We start from the raw sequence: 18,878 nt of genomic DNA on the forward strand, positions 1-18,878 counted from the left end.
ATAATCAAACTTCTCTAAAAACAAGACATTAGGATCTTGATGTTACTGCATGCCATAGTGTTCGCTGATTAAAAGTATGCTCTGAAGCAGAAATAATGTTAGCAGGTCCTCACTCCCATTAATAGTTTAATTAAGGAACAAATGTGCTGCAGCAAATATAACTGCTCATTTAATTTAAATGATTAGCTAATATACCTGATTTTGCTGTGGTTCACGTATTGGTAGATTTTCCATTCATTCAGCACTAAGAAAAGTTGAATAGAACAACATTTACTCACCAATTGTATTTGCCAGTGTTGCACGCAAACACATTTATTCACCTCTCCAAGGCAAATACAGTAACTGCAGTGGGCTAAAATGAGCACAACAGAGTTACAGACCGTCCCTTGAATTTGAACTATGGATTGATAATAAATACTCATCATTAATGGTGTCAGGAAAACATTACCCTTTTTATTGGGGCTGTATTTTTCTCACACACTACAATAAAGTTAATGACAGACATTGTCTAAATCATAAAACAGTCATAAATCTGGTGGTGCTGGTCAGCTTCAACAAGGTTCAACAGTGTCTGGCACATAGATCATACTTTCCAAGTCAAGTAGGCTAACCTAGAGCGAGAGGTCGAACTTGGACAGAAACATAGCCCACAGGTATGTTTTGTGGCCAGATTTTAAAGCCATTGAATACTGGCCTTGTAACAGGCCATATTCATCCATGTTCTAAGACAGTTTTGTATGCCAAAGTTCAGAATTTATTACAACACAATGTCAATACAGTGTTGTCACTGAATAATGTTTTTGTTTCAAATAATGTTTTATTGCCTTGTTGATGGTTTTATTGTTTATATTTTACTGTTTTCATATGTTATTGTTATTTGTTGCTGTTGTTATTTGTATGCATTTGTATGTTTTATTGCTTTGGTACATTTTTTCTTGCATTTTATTGTTTTTATATGTACTTTTGTATTATGTTATGCTTTGCATAATCAGAAGAAAACTTGCTCTCAAGGGTCCCCCCGGATTAAATAAAGGTTTGATGATGATGATGATGATGATGATGATGATGATGATGATGATGATGATGGTGGTGAATAAAACAAACAAAAACCTTGGCATCTGATTTGCCATGTCAGACCGATGTACCAGTGAAGAATAAATTAGAAAGGATGAGGAATCTGACTATTCGTCTTGGTAAAGTCATGTTATGTCCAGCAGGGTTTGTATTATATGTTTGGGCCTGAAGATAATAATATAGGTTTGTTTGTTTGTTTGTTTGTTTGTTTAAATCCACTGATCCACTCATCAAAAGTCAAAGGAGTGACCCAGCGATGCGGCTGAATACTCTTCATCTTCCCCTTGTTATGTACCTCATCTGCCCCAGTGATATAGACATGACAGATAATGTGTACTCTGAGCTGAGTGGTACTCCGCTTACACCAGTAGATGGCGCCAATTATGTGTTTCGATTGTCCAAAACAGGAAGACAGCGAAGAAGGTCAAAGTGAAATAATATAGCCTTACTCTATAAGCAGGGACGTTCGTTTTTATATTTTTATTTCCGTAGCCTATATCTATCCTAATCCTTAATTTTAGTTTTGACGACATAATCGCGCATCACCGGATTGCCTCGTTCGCAGAGCGAGTGTTTCCTCGTCACGTGACACGCTCCGGTCTGCGCCTATGGATATCTGCGAAATGGAGGTGATGTACTCTCAAATGTTGCAAATAAAATACATTTACAAATAAGGCAGCGCGGCTGCTAATGCTCAGTGACGCTGTAGACGAAAATACAATTGTACTTTGCAACAGCAAATGCGTTTTGGTTCATGTATTTTAATATAACGGTACCATTTGCAGGAAATGGAGCTTGGACGCATACTATTAAGCTGCCGTAGCTTAGCTAATGCTAACTTAGTCGTCACAACGAGCTAACGCCGCTAGCTTCCACTTGGTTAATTTTAGCCTGATGCTTAAACCAGCCTTGACACCGGCATGAATTTGCCCTTACTAGCCCCGATAAGCTGATGTGTTAATTGATATGTCGTAATTAATTGCACGCTGTTCGATATGCGTGAGTTCTGACGTTGGTTAATGGCAGGCCTATCTGACAGTTACCGCATTACCAGTGGTGGGCCTCTGTCTGCTATTGGATTAACATGCTATCACCGATCTGTTACATTAAATATCTTATGCTGTGCTTGTGTCCTGGATTAATAGTGTGATCTCTGCTGGTGGGGTCTGAGCCTGCTGCTGCTGCAGGGACACAGGCATATACTGCTGCAGGATAAAAAAAAAAGATAGGATATAGGCCTAACACTAATTATGAAATAGCTGGGATTATAATACCCAATATCTAGGCCCGGCACACTCACTTTATTAAATGTTTTGATTCCCTTTCCCCTGTTACTCCTGCAGGGTCGTGAAGCTAAGGAACCCGAGCAGCTCAGAAAGCTGTTCATTGGGGGTTTGAGTTTTGAAACAACTGAAGAGAGTCTGAGGGCCCATTTTGAGCAATGGGGGACACTCACGGACTGTGTGGTATGTATTCCAAAATCCCAAAAATGATAAGTAACTATCTGGTTCCTACCACCACTGGTGTAAACGCTTTGAATGATTGTTTTATTTTAGGTGATGAGGGATCCCAACAACAAGCGGTCGCGAGGGTTTGGCTTTGTGACGTACTCCTCTGTAAGGGAGGTGGATGATGCCATGAAGGCAAGGCCTCATAAGGTGGATGGCCGAGTTGTTGAACCCAAGAGAGCCGTGTCCAGAGAGGTAAACAAACCCAGACAAGTAGGCACAAGTTATTTTAGCAGGGCTTGGTTTGTTGTGTGCTCATCGATACTGTTTGTTTTTCAGGACTCCTCTAGGCCAGGTGCACATCTGACAGTGAAGAAGATCTTCGTCGGTGGCATCAAGGAGGACACAGAGGAGTACCACATCCGAGAGTATTTCGAGGCGTATGGAAGGATTGAATGCATTGACATCATGGAGGAGCGCTCAACTGGGAAAAAGAGGGGATTCTGCTTTGTCACCTTTGATGACCATGACACTGTGGATAAAATTGTCGGTACGTGGGTATTTAGTGTTCAGAGTTAAATTGGCTGTTATTGACCTCGTGGAAATGTTATGAAAGTGTTTTTCCTTGTTTACTTTCCAGCCCAGAAATACCACACTATCAACTCCCACAATTGTGAGGTCAGGAAAGCCCTCTCAAAACAGGAAATGATGGCTGTTTCCAACCAGAGGAGTAAGCATCATCAGACGAGAGTGACTTGAGTTGTGCAGTGGTTGATTTATTGAGCACCTAACTGTTTTTATTGAAAGAGATACAGTGTTTTGTTGGAAGTACCCTGATAAAACAAGTGTCTGTATTTCAGATAGAGGCGGAGGATCCGGATTTATGGGCCGAGGTGGTAACTTTGGAGGCGGTGGTGGTGGTGGCAACTTTGGCCGAGGTGAGTAGCATTCACACATGGGAGTAAGCTGCAGAATGTAGCAAACGGGTCGCAGTTTTAATACATAATGTACTTCACCCCCTTGTTTTTCAGGTGGTTTCAGTGGAGGGCGAGGTTGTTATGGTGGGGATGGCTATGATGGTTATGGTGGAGACGGTAAGATGTTGTGGCCTAAATGTAACTCGTGGTTAGTTTAGTTTTTGAAACCTGTACATGTCACATTTCTTTCCCCCCACCAAGGACCATTGCTTGTATGCATCATTGGAATATGCATTACATCAGCATTATGGTCAGTGGCATGCAGTTACCATTCATCTCATGGTAATAAATTAGAGTATTTGGGATATTTGTGTTATCAAAAACCTAAGAGCTGGTAATGTGCTTTTGTCTCTCCAGGTGGAAATTATGGTGGAGGGCCTGGCTATGGAGGAGGAGGTCGAGGGGGATATGGAGGTGGTGGTCCGGGATATGGGAACCAGGGTGGATTTGGTGGTGGATATGACAACTACAATGATGGAGGTACTGCTTTTGTTTCCCCACTCTGCTTATTTCAACATCATCAAATATTTATCCTTTTATATGCAGATTGAATAGCAAAAGTGCAGTATTTGAGTATTCTGTACAGCATTGAAGTCAGACACTTGTCACTTCAGGAAACTTTGGAGGTGGAGGTGGAGGCGGAGGTGGGAATTACAACGACTTCGGGAATTATGGTGGACAGCAGTCCAGTTATGGCCCCATCAAGGGAAACAACTTTGGTGGCAGAAACTCAGGTGGACCCTATGGCGGTGAGTTTTTCCTTGAGATTCTGTGTGGGTTGTAATGAGACTTCAAAATTATTTATCAAGAGTCATAACCTTGTTTTTCCTTTGAAAAAAAAATGCTATTTTCTAGTGCTGAATCATTGTTGGTTGCAGGTGGCTATGGCTCTGGCAGTGGTGGAGGTGGCTATGCCTCACGGCGCTATTAATTATTTCATGCTTTGGTAAGTTAAATTCAATTTCACAACACACTAGTGGAACAGTACAGAGCACATAAAAGTGTAGAATAACTATTTGTTCTATCCTGTATCCATTCAACAGGCTTCAGTTCTTAGCAGGAGAGGCGAGGAGGTGAGCAAAGGAGTTGTCAGGAAAGCTGCAGGTTACGTTGAGGCAGTCATCTGAAAGCATTAGAGGAACACAGAAGTCAGAGATATTACTGCAGCTAAATCGGAGATGTTTATGGAAAAAAAAGGACTGTACACACAAGACATGAGTGCAGATGATGCCCATCATTACTTGTGATTGATGTTTCCCTACTAAGCAAATTTTTTCCTTTTGTGCATCTAAAGTGTGTGTATTGTGCCTATAGTATCAGGGGTAAAGTGACTTTTTTTTTTTTTTTTTTTTTTTTTTACCTGAAGTCAGTTCTTAATATAATCTTAATTTTTTTGTTTTTATTTTCCTTTTCTCTGTGGTTTAGATTTCTGCCAGTCATTTCATCTCATGTCTCTTTACTTGCTTTTGTCAAATGGCATAGATCTGTCAGGCCCTCAGATGAGCTAGAGTTAACCATTTTTCTTTTAAGTATTATGATTGCTCAATTTCAAGTGTCAAGTGTATTTTGATTTTGTATTTGAAGCACAGTATGTAATTCCTTCATAGTAATAGTGTCAACAATTTTAAGCAGTCTGGATTAGAATTAAGGGAATGCTTCACTCTACTTGTTCACAGCAAACAGACTTCTAGATTGTTCAAATATTTTGAGTAGTAGAAAACGACCGAATAAAATTGTGTAGTAAAGTGCCATGAGGTTCAGTGCATCATTGGTTCAGAAAAAAAAAAAAAAAAAAGATTCAAAGAGTTACTAATTTGTCTGTTGCCTGCTTGTTGGAAACATGAAGTTTAGCAAATCGGCCTTTCCAGAACATTTTTCTTTTTTGGAAGTATTTTTAAAGACTGTTTTTTTCCCCCCCTGGCTCAATGACAAGGGAGTTTTGGGTAGACCTAGGGCAAGGGCCCATACCCCACCTATGCCAGTGTTGAGCAAGTAGGATTATAACAGCCACAAGCTCCTGCAGTTGGGCCCTCAGCGTCGCTAGTGTGGAAGATTGCAGATGACTGTCAGACAGGACGTCTTCAGCCCCAGCACAGTGGACCAGGCAGCATGTTGAGAGAGAAAAGAGAAGGCAGCATCAAGCACAACGCCCATGGAGGAAAGCTTGCAGTATCGTGCCTGGTAGTGAGCAACTCTTTTTTTCAAAGGCTAGCTAAACCCTCCAGCAGCTGGTGCTAGCGAAGAAAGACTAGTTCCTGGACACATTGGAGATCCTGTTGAGTCAGAGATACTGCAGTTTACCCGCAAAGACTAGATTTCAGACGTAACAGGAAAAGGGAGTGAGTATTTTCACAAAAAGCTTACTTGAGAAGATGGAGCAGGTAAGAGTAACCACTTTGCTTGATTTTCAGATTTGGAAAGAAGCATTACTTCTCGATGAAAATCTGTAAAGACCTGATAACATGGAAGGTTCTGGATGGGTAAGACTTGTTTTTCAAAATATTATCCAAGGCTGCTCATAGTGTAACCTAACCTTACACTAAAAGGAAGTGATGGTCAGAGGTGCAGCGCTCCTTGAAGGTAAACTGAGCAGGATGACAAACTGTATTGTTCCACATTGACCACAATCAACCTGCAATATCATCACACTGCTTGGTATACCTTGAAGGCAAAATGTACTGTATATTAATGTTTCATTACTGTTTGTATAAGTTGATTATCTATGATAATTGTAACAAATGAAATTACAGGTTTCTCATACCTTCTGGATATATACACATGAATTTCAAGGCTACATTAAGTAATGCAATACAACAAATGTGTAGATGCTCATAGAGATCAGAGCCTTGCAGGCCCTTTTCTCAATCCTCTATGAACTAGTTAAAAGCATTTTCCAATTGAAAACTTGATTAAATTTTCTTAAATGGAACTGTGAAGTATTGCTAGCGATCTTAAGATATAGTCAGTCAAGTTGCTCACACTTCTTAAATCACAAATTATGAATAGTTTTACCTTCAAGTTTGATGCATACCAAAGTCAGTCAAATTAGTCAGACTAGTAGACACAAGGGACATTGCTACCATATGCTGAATACATCATACTTATAAATATTATAATTATAAAGCAACCCTCAAGATCAGCTAATACATATTTAATGGCTTGTTAAAATATTTCAATTATTTCCTCATGGCATGAGTCAGTATTAAAAGCAAAGGGCCCTGTGCCTGCCAACATAATGTTGATTCAAGTGTTTCTCAATCAACTCAGGGATAGTATTTGTAGTGGAAATATTTGATCAACTTCATATCACAAATCAGAGCTTGGCTTACCTCAGTTTGGTTGAAATACATCTAATTAAAAGTTTGCTATGCAAGTATGAATGTGACTTGTATGTTGTTGTTGTTTTTTTCTTAATTATTTTATTTTATTATTTTTTAAATAAAAATATCTTCCCAAAAATGAGTGATTTATTTCTGAAAAGCAATTGCAAAGTGTTTTTTTGTTTTGTTTTGTTTTTTTAAATTGCACCCAGATGTAACCGAGCAGTAAAGTGTTTGTCTCGTGTAATGCCTGCTACAACTGTTGTGAATGTCAAACGATCTCATAAGGATTTTATTGTTTGATTTACTGAGTGCTTACAGAAGTCCTTCTAAAGTTTGTTAACCTGCTTACCGGTTTTGTTTGCTTACAGCTCCTGAAGTTTGGTCAGAGTAGAAAATGGGCTTGTTGATCAAAGGTAGTGTGTGTGGGTGAAAGTGCATGAAGAGCAAATACTGATTGTGCAGGGCTTTGCCTTTGAACATGTTGCCTGGTGGACCATTGTGAAGTTGTCATGCATGGTTCACATTGAGTATACAGACTGTAGCTCAACAATTGTGCTCACTGTTGTGTAACATAATGGATGCAGTGGGTGTGATTTCTTTTTTTCCCTTTTTGGGTGTGTATGTGGGGGAGGGTATAATGGAGGTTTACAGGTTTACAAATTTTGGGTCATACACCAGATTTAGTTTACTGTATGAATGCATGTTCACCCGATAAAGGCAAGGTGATTATGAAATGAGCTGAAAGATTTAACACTGCTACTTTGTTTCTGTACAAGATGCCATTCACCGTAGGGTTCTGCTTTACAAGCCTCATGGCAAAGCCTGCAGAAATGAGCACATGGTAAGTTATGTAATCATTCCAAGACTATATGTCCATCTGGCATCGATCTACTCCAAGCTGTGGCTGTAGCCGCAGTACACCCCACACTATACCCACACTGTTCATTTAACAGAAAATAGGAGACCGAATGGTTATATGGATACTTTATTGAAAAGCACAGAAGTCAGGATTAAAAAAAAAACAAAAAAAAACTGGGTAGCAAATCAAAAGGTAAAGTTATAAAACAGACATAGGAGTAACAGTGATTGAAACAAAGTCATTAGCATACTGAAACATGATATATACATATATAGATATATACATTAAAATACATTTGTCAATCTCAATAGCAAATAATGCTTATTTACAAACAATATTGGTAAAGGAATCTGAGGGTATTAGAAAGCAGTACAAAAGAAGTAAAATATCAAAAATAGTACAACATTCAAGAGGAGTAAGCCAAAACTATATAATAGTTCTGCTGATCTACTTAGACTTAAAGCTGAGCAACTACAAAGTTATTGCATAGTATTACTATGATAATAGTGTAGTACCATATTACAAAGATAAGTGCTTGTTTTTGTTCTTCACGGGTGTCTTTTTAGTGCGAGGAACAAGGAAGACGCTACCGTCAGACGTCTGTTGGAGAGAGTAGTCAGATGGGGAGTAGGAGTTGCCCTCCTCATCTCTCAGCATACTGAATACCTCCAGATACAAGCTGTTGAGCTGCAGCTTCATCTCCCTCAGGTTGCTGTCATTTTGGCTCTTTTCTCTCAGCAGACGCTCCTTCTGCTCCTTCAGTGAGTCTAGGTCATACTCCAGCTCCACTATGTTTTCCATCTTGCGTTTGCGGCAGTTTTGGGCGGCTACTTTATTCTTCCCGCGGCGTCTGATGTCTCGGACCAGAGCCAGCTGGGCCTCGTTAAGTTGGTGCTTTGACAACATCTCATTGAAATCATCCACAGGCAGGTTGATAATCATGTCTACAGTGAAAGGGATTTGGAGGGCCTTAGCCCTCTGCTCGTCTCTGGAGAGACGCACCTCATAGGTTTTCCTCTGCTTGTCTTTAGTGAAGGGAGCTTTGTTGTGGCCAGTCTCCTCTGCTGGCTCCGTCCTGGGTTGTTTGAGTTTCTTTTCCTGCTGCTGTTGTTGCTGACCAACGGGTGCCAAAAGAGAAGCTGCTGGCTGGAGATCATCAGGTTGGAAATTCAAGCAGAACATTTCTGAGTAATCAGATTCTTCACTACCAGGGTTGAGGTCTGGTTCGTCCATGTCTGAATCGCTAAAACCAAAAGACCCATCACCGCTTACAGACTTCTCAGGTGAACTAGCATTTGGACTTGTGTTCAACGAGATTCCTGAATCTGAATCCGGCAATTCTGCCATCACTTCTTGTTTGCATCTCTCAAATGTGTCTCCAGGTGAAAGGCTGTGAATGTCCATTGGCTGGAAGGCAGGTTTGTTTGGTACCTCAGACAAGGTGCTGCTTCCATTCCCCTCTAGGCAATGTGGGTTGTCAGTGCTCTCTTTTGTACTCAGGATGGGGTTGGGGTAAAACATGTCACAGAAATTGTCTGCACTGAAGCTGGTATTTAACTGAAGGGCTTTTGCCGTCATCTGATTGAGGCTGTCTGGTGGGGCCACGTTGGGAAATGTGTCGAGTGCATGAAGCATTTCAGGGGGGCAAACATCTACATTGTTTGGCCCCACATCTGTAAGATTAGGCAATGGGTAAAAGCTGTAGTTTGCATCCTGAACTTCAGGGCTGTTTGTAACAGGATATGCAGTCGTCTCCAGAGTATCCTCCATTTGCATGTTCAGGCATTGCTAGGGAAAAATAAACAAATTTGCAATCAGTAAAGTAAATACAACTGACATAGCTATTAACTATCACTATCACCAACACAAAACCAAACAAAAAAACGAAGAAAATTGGAAAAGATGTAAAAGCCATTTCATTTGGAACATTCAAACATAAGAGGCTTAATCCTTGGGCTGGGTTAAAATTTTGCAATCAGTTTTTTTCCCTTGTTCCTATACATGCGATATTACCAGCCATATGTGGGTTTGCTGTATGTATAGTTTACTAAAAAATGATAATGCTGCAGTTCTACAACTATCAAACAAATCGAAAATCTCTTGCCACAAAGCAACAGTGTGTTAAGTGCCTTAACCACTGTGAACAAGAAGTTTTCTTGTTCAGCAAAACTAGGCTAGAAGTTACAGCTGATTTAAACTGCATCACACCTTGAAAGCACCTCCTCATGCTCTGAGTAGCCTCAACATCGAAACCTAATCACAGTGGAATGAGCCTGGTGCACCTGTCTCTGCATATATGAGACCCCATTCACACAGGGCAAACAAAAGTGTGTTTGTCCTCTAATGCCTGGCTCCTGCCGTTGATGCATTCTTTGGGTGTTTGTTCCACCACACAAACCATCATGCTATTGAGGCGGTAGAATCCATGTATTATACCTGCAGCTCAGGGAGGGACAAAAGCTCCATCCAGGCTTGCTCCAAATCTAGGGAGGTTCTCTGGGGTACTAGTGGATCTGGGGAAAGAGGGGTCTGAGGCAAAGCTGGCTGCTCAGGGGACATCATGATGTGACTGTTGCTGGGGGCCGGAACAGTCGTGTCCACACCAACAGGGGTGTCCTACAACCCAAAAGACACAAATACAAACAGTTTGCATTGACCTAAAACACATGTTAAGGACATGATGTCATGTACAGTATTAATTTCGTCAATGTTCTTACCTCAGTTGCCTCTACCAGGGGAAATGTCTCTGCCAGCAGCTGCAAACATTCATCAAATGACATGCCATCACCATCCTCTCCTGTAAAATTGGCATTCTGCAAGACAGGTTTAGATACATTCATTCAAATGTATTCAAATTCAGATCTTATTTAAAGCATCCTTTGTGGCACAAAATCTCATATAATTAGTGTATGATTCTCTATGTGTAAATCTCAGATATTAGTCTTTGCAGAGCAGTTTCTAAAGAGCCAAATGCACCGATGCAAACCTACAAACCACCTGTGTTTCCCTAATTACACAGAATGAGGTGGTTACCTAGCTACACAGCTGCAGCCAATGGAGTGAGGGGGGAGTGGCCCACCCCTGACATGAATAATGACAGCCAAACGCAGGTACCTGTGTAACCTCTAGAGGTGTGGCAGCTGACTGCAGTGGGGTGCTCGGTGGGGGGCGGGGTATGTACTCGCCCGTCTCCTCATCCAGTTGTAGCTGCTCCAGCAGGGCCTTCTCCTGCTCCCTGAGCAGCTGCAGCCTCTTCTCTTCCTCCAGCTCCCGCTGCCTCTGCAGTTCATGCTCTTTCTGACGGTGGCTGTAGTCAAACACCTCACGCCTGGCACCGAGGTCAATGTCCTGCCTCCACAGTATGTCAATCAGCTCCATGTCCTGAAAAGACACCCACAAATGTGATCAGTTAGAGAGCCACAAGCCAAAGCCATGCTATCCTGCAGTGGGAATGAGATCAGCCCTGGAACAAGGAGCAGTGTCCCTGCTGTGAAGTGTGCCTACTGCACCTGCCACACCCTGTCCCTAGTATCTGTTCACTGACAACACTGGCATAATGTCAAGAGGAAGAAGCAGCATAAATAATACAGGTACTTCTCTGTTTTCTGTTACCACCACAAACCAGCACAAGACATGTATCTTCAGATCAGAGTCCATCCAGACATGTGAGAATATGTGTAATGCTGGCCTATGAATTAATTTGTCACATGTAAATACACAAATAAATCCAATTCAGGCTGTTGCATATGATGTGATTTTGACTTCATTAAAATTTAATTCAGTTCTCTATTCATGTCTATAGGATTTATATACTTGTAAAAAAAAATCTCAAATTTCTACGGCATATTTTCTAGGGTTGAGAACTAGCAGCACGTTTCTAACTGTGTATAACAATATCTAGACTTTTATTATTTGGTTTCTATGATACACAGCAATTTAAAAAAAAATCTTTCCAAGGACAACAAAATGTCAAGTCAATTAAAATCAGGAAAGGAAAGCTGTAAAACATGTGAGGTGAAATTCCAGACTTTTCTTCCCTTTTCATTTTCAAGATCATTAATGTTTTTTCCATCAGAGGCTTCAAACTAAATAAGAATATTTATGACTGGCTTGAACAGAGTGCTTCAATTATGTGAATATCATAGAGTAAAAATATTGCACGGTACTACAATATTACATCGCAGTTTAAATATGGGGATATTTTAATGCTATTTCCTGTATATCCCTTCATTGAATGGATGTTGTTAGTTGTTTTTTTAACCAAGAATGTCCAGCGAATAAACTGAGTAACTCTCTCCCTTGGCCTCCTACCGTCAATTACACAGAACTTATTTACAGAAGGAAACCTTTCACAAGGCCCTGAGACATTGCATAAACCCACAATATTAGGTCACAAAAAAACCTCTGAGCATGTGACTGTTTGTTACTCAGATTTGGGTGGAAATGCAACCTATAAGCTCAGCTACTTAACGCTTTGTTCTGACCAGGTCACATGGCCCAAACAGAGAAAACAGAGAGGAAGTAGAGAAGGAACCAAAGCGAAGTAAAGCACAAAACAGAACAAAACACAGGGAGGAGGATGTGAAATCAAAGAGACACAAAGTACGCCATTAACATTATGATTAACAAATGCCACAAAGGAACCTTCCACGTCCTGGAAAAGATACAGCATGTTTCTATCTTCTGATTCAAACATTAAGGAAAAACAGGCAGGCTGACATATGATTAAAAAAAACAACAACTAATAATTAACTAAAAAAAACTAAAAATAAATACTTCAACATCTTTGAAGGCATTGTTGACACAGAGTCTGTCTGACTATGCCACTGGTGCTGCAAAATAAGAACCCACTAACCCTCTTTGCCTCAGTGTTGCATCAGAGGCTGTATCAGGCCATGACCACTTCAGGATTACACGTCACTAAGGCTGCCTAGTATAAATCATATTCACTGGGAGAGAGGTAAGTGCACAACCAGATATTATGGCTGCTGGAGAAATGAGGAAGTAGCCTAAAATGTCTATGTGGGCTGCTTGAACACACCTCTTGAAGTCATCCATGTTTTCCAAATTCAAAAACCACATTGTGTCTGCTGGTCACACCTTACAAACCCATCAGACAAGTCGTTAAAGAAAACAATTCATTCTACTAAAAACACACATAAGGAAAAGTTCATTTTGCCCCTTAAGGGTACAACTGATATTCAATTTATAAGACTTATACTGATTATGATTTTTTTGACTGATTTTTTTGACTGAGGATGCCAATAGCTGGTACTTTTTGTCGATATTAAGTAAAAATTATAAGGCAAAAGTATAAATAAACAAGAAAACTATTATGGGAATACATCTTTTAATGAAATGTTTGAATAAATGAAATGCTAAAAAAAAAACTGAATATTAAAAATTCAAAACAAAGGGTACTGTAAAACATTTTTTTCAGAGCTAGAGATTAACCTGGTTAATAACAGAGAGTGGAAACATGAACATGCCAAAGTCCAGAATTTAAAAAAAAGTCAGATATTGGCTCAATGTATATATATCAGATAATCTGATAAATTGGTCTAACCCTTGCCCTCTATTATCACTGATAAAAAAAAAAAAAAAAAGTGTCTTGTAGAAGGAGCTGCCCTATGCGCCAGAAGGCGTAGTGGGGACAAGTAAGTAAGTAAGTAGAAGGAGGGATTGTTTAATTATACTGTTATATAGGCTTATTGTCCTTGATCCCTACTAGCCTTCATAAATCATTGCTGATATTTTGTAATGGAAACAAATAGTAGTAATGCCATAGACACTGAATACATTGTGTGAATGCGAGTGTCAGTGAGTCACAAGTTCAGGACTGGCATGAGAACAAGGAAACTACCTCATAAAATGACTTTTTCTGAGAAGTCTCAGCTAGACAAACAACACACTTGCACCTATGTGAACACACAATATATCTTTAATTTAACAGTGTGACGATATACTGGACAACATCCTTTTCCCCCAGAAAATAGAAATGAAAATGAAGAGGCGTGTGGCTATGGAAAACAGGCTCACCAACAGACCAAACATATTGTTCCATTAACCAACAAACCCGAGTGATAGTGTGGTACTATGCTGTGTTCCTGGTTAGCATGGGTTGTTCATTTACCTGAATCTTCAGACACACACAAGGGCCTCGGAGGGAGTTGACCAGAGCAGTTTATTATGCCTCCTTTCATCAGAATTCACTGGACATTCACCCTTGACCAAGGATGATGAAACACAGCTGCACATGTTCCAAAACAGCCCTATAGGCCCACATCCATCAGCTGCGCACTTGCAATGACCCTCTCTTATGACAACCTAATCTAAACACCACATTAGGCCTATTTACAGCCTCCTCAACTTTTTCACCCAACATCACAGCCTTTCTAAATCCAAACAAGGTCTAATTCACATTTAAAGATTAATTCTATCATTTTGTATGTCAAACTACAGTGGGGAACAAAAAATAATCAAGATAGAGGCTACAGAATTATCTCCTCTGAGTCAGTCTACAGAAAACATTCAGAATGAATAAACAGAGCCCATAACAGCTAAGGGATCACATGCATGGCGAGAAGGAAGGGGTGGGGAGGGGTGAGACAGAGAGACACCATACCAGACATCTACAAGAGAAAAAAATCTTAGGAGAGACAAAGTTTATCAACTAATCAAGGTGTAGGCAGCGTTATATTATTAGCTGTATCTGCCCACACATCTCAAAGTCAAACCGGTTTACAGCAAGTTTTCCCCTGTCGAGTAGATCGGACCGTACAGACGTCAATGACTTGCAGAATTGAAAGCTGTACAGAGGGAAACCTTATAACTCTTCTAATGAAAATGAGATCCTGTGTTTCCTATGTTTGCCCAGGCTACGCGGGGACTGTAATGCCTCCACTGTAATAACTACGCTATAGGTGCAGGCCCGGGCTGACACATTGCGTATCGATTATCCAATGCAACATAATAGCCATGAAACATCAAAAGTTTACCCAAACAAAGCACTATACTGTTTCCTTATCAAATTGCGTCAAGGTAAAACACCAGTCAAAGTCAACGGGATGATTTATTTGAGCTCGCGGAACAGTCCGTTTTTGATCGGACAGTAAATATATGGATATATTTACCTGTTGACTGACATTCATGACGGGCACCTCCATTTCCATCATTATGGAGCTCTGCCTTCGCGGAACGAAACACCTATGATCGAAATGTGTGTATTCCTCAAATAACAGATCAGAAAGCCTGGCCACCTGGAGGCGAGGAGTCCGACGTAACAATCCGGAGGTCAGGGAAATATTGCTTCCTCTAATCTATTGAAAATTACGGAAAACCCCGAGCAGCGCCGTGGCCCTGCCCACAAGCTGCGGCAGCCAGCCCAGTCCCCCTCCCCGGCCTGAGAGGCGATAAGGGCTGTGCGTGTGGAGCCCGCTGCACCCTACGCTTTATCAGTTTACCAAACAGAAAACTGTTACACAATAAATTAACGTGAATTTCAAAGTAATTATGTTTTAGTATAAGCTTTAGCATCCACTTGATTTGTTAATAAAACAGCAGTAGACCTCCAGAGCCCCAGATGACAAAGTCCAATGAGGAAATACAGCCTAGGCAATATCAGGACATAATTTCCCTACATTTCTAGTCTACATACCGTAAGCTTATTCTGAGATAAAAGCTGCAGGGTAGTGCTAAACTTAAAAACTCCACTTCTCCCCCAATAAACCTACCATCAGAGGGGTTTTATCTGGTGCATAGCGCCCCCTGCTGGTTACTGTGCCTGGTGTGGAGATGGAGGCCCTGGGGCCCCAATGTCCCGCAGAGACACTTCACCCAGACCCACTAGTGGACACACACGTAGCTGACTAGAGTGTAAGTATACCTTCTTAGGAAAGGAAAGAGCACTGTATAGAGCTCTTTTAAATGACTTATTCCAGATATAGGCCACTGACGAGAAAAAAAACTGGTTTACGCCTATAAATAGATTTTATAAGGGTATATGGAAATAGGATCATAAATTGTGTACATTCACTAGAAATAGTCTATAGTGATAGCATATGAGATTAAAAATACGATGAAGTATGATAAGGTCATTACTGACTGCCACAGAAAAAGCTGTTATAGGAATAGATTATTGTAACATAAAAATGTTTTTTTTTTTTTTGTTTGTTTTGTTTTGTTTTTTTCCTAATGGGTGACGTTTATTTTATACATTGATATGCGAGTTCTTCTTGTTGTTCTGTATTGGTTCACTGTATTTTAGTTGGTGGGAGTAAGATTATAATTTAAAGGGGTTGTTACGTCAGTGAAGGCTACAGAGCGCCTCGCAGCTTAATACATTTAAAGCATTCTGACACCTCGGCGCGAGTAAGAAGTTGGATCGCGATGCAATTAAGGCTCGTCTGAAAGATGTCAACCCAATAAGGTAGACTTTAGCTCTGACTCTAGCACCTATCTGTAAAGAACCTCATGCTACAGAGCAGCCCACTGTGCCACCGCGTGAAATTACACTAAAAGACTTTTTTTTCCCTCAAGCGCGCTCATGAACACGCGTTCACGTTTGGCAGCTCCACGTCGACATTCTTCCAGCTGCAGATAGTGAACTGCACAGGACTGGAAGAAGAAAAGGTAAAAGCGGCATAAGGCACCTTACGATTAGTGTACTGCAAGTCCACAGGCGGACAGCAAGCGCAGTCAGAGCAGGCTTTTGCATTGTTAATCTGCCCATAGGCCTGCAATGTTTTCAGATAGCTTTCTCCTTTTGCATTTTATGATCTAGACTATTTGCCCCTCGTGTTGGATTGCAGCTGGCCCCTTGCGTCTACCTCTATCAGGTACAGTATGACTTGCAGAACTTATTTTGCCTCTGAAATATCTCCTGTTGTAGAATTTATTGACACGTTAGCAGTTGAAACGTGGCATAATCTGTGTCATCTTTTTTGCACTTTGAAAGTTAGGCTATTGCCTGTTACCTGCTGGTGAAGTGGCCAGTATCCAACTACCTTCAAACTTATGGAACTCACTAGGCTACCCCTGGAGCTCAGCTGGTCTACTGCATTTTCCTCATAGCTATCACGTTTACTTACATTGTTTAGTGGAGATATCATTCTCCATTATTCAGCTGAGAAAGTTGTCAGAGCTCAACAGGTAGAGTCATTATACTAAAAGGCTCACAGCCTCATGAGTGAAATCACTCTAATCAAGATGCATGTGTCTCCAAATTTGGAGTCTTTAAACATGTCAGCTGAAAAAGAGAGTGGCAAAACGTCAACTTTACAATCATTACGGCTGTCAAAGTTGAAATGGTGAGTAAACACATTGTAGGGACCAGGCCCCAATGATATTTAGTCATTAATCATTAGTGAAGAGAGCTGACAACATGTAAGAATCTCCACTAGGCCTGCACCAGAGAGGATTAATCTCACAGCAAGCCCTTCTGTGAAGCCACAGTCTTTTAAGCAGTCAAGTCTTGGCTACTTGTTATGCCGTAGTCTTATCCAAATGTGAAGGTTCAATTACAGCAGGTTCATCCTGGAGGACAATTGCTTTCAGATGATTAAAAAGTTTCAATGAAACTCAATACAACGAAGAAAGCGATCATTACCAAACTGAACTGTATTATTCTTCCCTGCTTTCTGTGCCTCACTACAGGTTAAGGAGCACTCTGTCGTGAAGTGGCTAGGGGTGCACAAAGGACAAACCTATGAGCTGGCACCATGGCTTTCCAAATAAAGTTCTGTGATACACTTAGACTCTAATTGTTTGCAGTCAGTGCATTACAGAACTTTGTTTTGGGAGTTAATACTTTGGCCCGTGGGAAACAAATCATCAAACATCTGGATGAGCAGTTCACAGCAAGGCACATTTCTGTTGAAGAGTGATTGTTTTCTCAAATAAAGTGTGATTCTTTGTCAAGTGTTTGTTGCAAGCTCTGTCTTTTTGACTATGGTCATTTTTGGGGTGAAAAATAGCCATTGCTTATGGTTGGTATAACTCAGTGTGTTACATCATTACTTAAAAGAGCACTGTGTGCCATATGGAAACACTAGTCGTGCTGGTCATGTGACTCAGTGGAGGTGAGGCAGAAAGGTAAACAGTAAAGTTAAATTGTTTAACTTACTCTCAAATGTAAATCATGTCACAAAGCCTGTGTATTAAGGGAATCCAATGTTACTGTCTTAAGAGGCGTAAACCTTTGTCAAAGCCTTCCTGGTAATGAGCGGTTTGATTATGTGGCAGACACAGCAACTCAAAGAATGGAGCACATATAGTCTTATCATCTCAGCTTTACACTGCCAGTTTCACTCACAAATACAGTTTATATGAAAGTTGTGATGCATGGGGAACATTTACAAATTTTAGATAGGGTATTTTGCTGTCAGTTTTGATTAACAGGATTTTATTCTTCAACCATTTTCTTCAGTTTCTTTAGTTCCATATGTTCACTGTTTCAGTTTCTTCCATTATGCTGTTTCCATACAAGCTGAAGGTGCCAATGTTAATTTCCATTGCCTCAGAGCTCCCCATGCATCATCACTGTGCGATTCATGTACACTAGCTGTTGATATATATATTAATTCCCATATATACACATATACAGTTCAGGCTACTAGATTTAAAGCTAATGCAATGTCAGCTTGTTTCTGTCAATGCGCAGCCTGTCACATTCTTTCAGCCGATTAAAGTAGGAGGTTCTGTTACAGATACTGTAACTTTACTATCTTTGATTCTACTAAATTCCAATAACCTATGGATCAGAGCTTACTATGTAATCAGTCGTATACAGCAAGGCATGCTGGGAATCACGTAAAATGCTGCCTTCATGAGCTCCTCGTAAGCTCTTTCCTCCGACTTCCCAAGTCTCAAATAACCTACCGCTTGTGCACTCGGTCTGTTTTTGGTTGGAATATAATAACAGCATGTTGAAAGATTATTTTTGGTGACAATTTAGAAACCGATCGTTAGAGAACGACTATGCTGCAGTTAAAAAGAAAGATGAACCAGGCATGCAATATCTGATCCTATCTAATCCATTTAAATACTTGGTTAAAAGTCAAACAAAAATGAAAATAAAAATATACAACATTGCTCAGTGTTTGCACCAATAGATATACTGATTCACTGAACCATGAGTTGTTGACCAGTCTTTCTATGTGCAATTAGTAAGTGCAGAATTACAGAAAATCCTCACTTT

General features: G+C 40.4%; 2 protein-coding genes across 4 annotated transcripts; one reads left to right on the forward strand and one right to left on the reverse strand.

Annotated features, from left to right (window-relative positions):
• The first annotated feature begins 1,468 nt into the window (after nucleotides 1-1,468).
• On the forward strand, nucleotides 1,469-6,879 carry hnrnpa3 (heterogeneous nuclear ribonucleoprotein A3). Of its 2 annotated transcripts, XM_030080755.1 has the most exons (12): nucleotides 1,481-1,497; nucleotides 1,596-1,703; nucleotides 2,418-2,540; nucleotides 2,631-2,777; nucleotides 2,862-3,072; nucleotides 3,163-3,252; nucleotides 3,383-3,460; nucleotides 3,554-3,616; nucleotides 3,857-3,979; nucleotides 4,114-4,248; nucleotides 4,378-4,445; nucleotides 4,543-5,294. In XM_030080755.1, exons 2-11 carry the CDS (start codon nucleotides 1,683-1,685, stop codon nucleotides 4,428-4,430), a joined length of 1,044 nt encoding a protein of 347 aa, XP_029936615.1. In that variant the 5' UTR covers nucleotides 1,481-1,497; nucleotides 1,596-1,682; the 3' UTR covers nucleotides 4,431-4,445; nucleotides 4,543-5,294. The 2 variants fall into 2 exon arrangements, with proteins under 2 accessions (XP_029936617.1, XP_029936615.1); XM_030080757.1 differs by lacking the exon at nucleotides 4,543-5,294 and adding an exon at nucleotides 5,911-6,879 and having other exon boundaries at nucleotides 1,469-1,703.
• A 912-nt stretch (nucleotides 6,880-7,791) lies between these two features.
• nfe2l2a (nfe2 like bZIP transcription factor 2a) lies at nucleotides 7,792-15,002 on the reverse strand. 2 transcript variants are annotated; one of them, XM_030080403.1, is made up of 5 exons: nucleotides 14,815-15,002; nucleotides 10,796-11,062; nucleotides 10,399-10,494; nucleotides 10,118-10,297; nucleotides 7,792-9,466 (listed from the first exon to the last, which is right to left on the reverse strand). In XM_030080403.1, the coding sequence occupies exons 1-5, from the start codon at nucleotides 14,854-14,856 to the stop codon at nucleotides 8,201-8,203; spliced, it is 1,851 nt and encodes a 616-aa protein (XP_029936263.1). In that variant the 5' UTR covers nucleotides 14,857-15,002; the 3' UTR covers nucleotides 7,792-8,200. The 2 variants fall into 2 exon arrangements, with proteins under 2 accessions (XP_029936263.1, XP_029936262.1); XM_030080402.1 differs by having other exon boundaries at nucleotides 7,792-9,469; nucleotides 14,815-15,001.
• Between the last annotated feature and the right edge of the window lie 3,876 nt (nucleotides 15,003-18,878).

This window comes from Myripristis murdjan, chromosome 21 (assembly GCF_902150065.1).
Source record: "Myripristis murdjan chromosome 21, fMyrMur1.1, whole genome shotgun sequence".
In the NCBI taxonomy this organism is placed as follows: Eukaryota; Metazoa; Chordata; class Actinopteri; order Holocentriformes; family Holocentridae; genus Myripristis; species Myripristis murdjan.

What these genes read in the sequence shown, in the direction of transcription:
- hnrnpa3 (XM_030080757.1), top strand. Translation starts at nt 1,683, where the DNA reads ATGGATATCTGCGAAATGGAG. An exon ending in TGGATATCTGCGAAATGGAG is followed by an intron (nt 1,704 to 2,417) that starts GTGATGTACTCT and finishes TTACTCCTGCAG; the next exon opens with GGTCGTGAAGCTAAGGAACC. An exon ending in GGCTGTTTCCAACCAGAGGA is followed by an intron (nt 3,253 to 3,382) that starts GTAAGCATCATC and finishes TCTGTATTTCAG; the next exon opens with ATAGAGGCGGAGGATCCGGA.
- nfe2l2a (XM_030080402.1), bottom strand. Translation starts at nt 14,856, where the DNA reads ATGATGGAAATGGAGGTGCCCGTCATGAATGTCAGTCAACAG. An exon ending in CCCTGGTAGAGGCAACTGAG is followed by an intron (nt 10,298 to 10,398) that starts GTAAGAACATTG and finishes TTTGGGTTGTAG; the next exon opens with GACACCCCTGTTGGTGTGGA. An exon ending in TGTCCCTCCCTGAGCTGCAG is followed by an intron (nt 9,470 to 10,117) that starts GTATAATACATG and finishes ATTTTTCCCTAG; the next exon opens with CAATGCCTGAACATGCAAAT.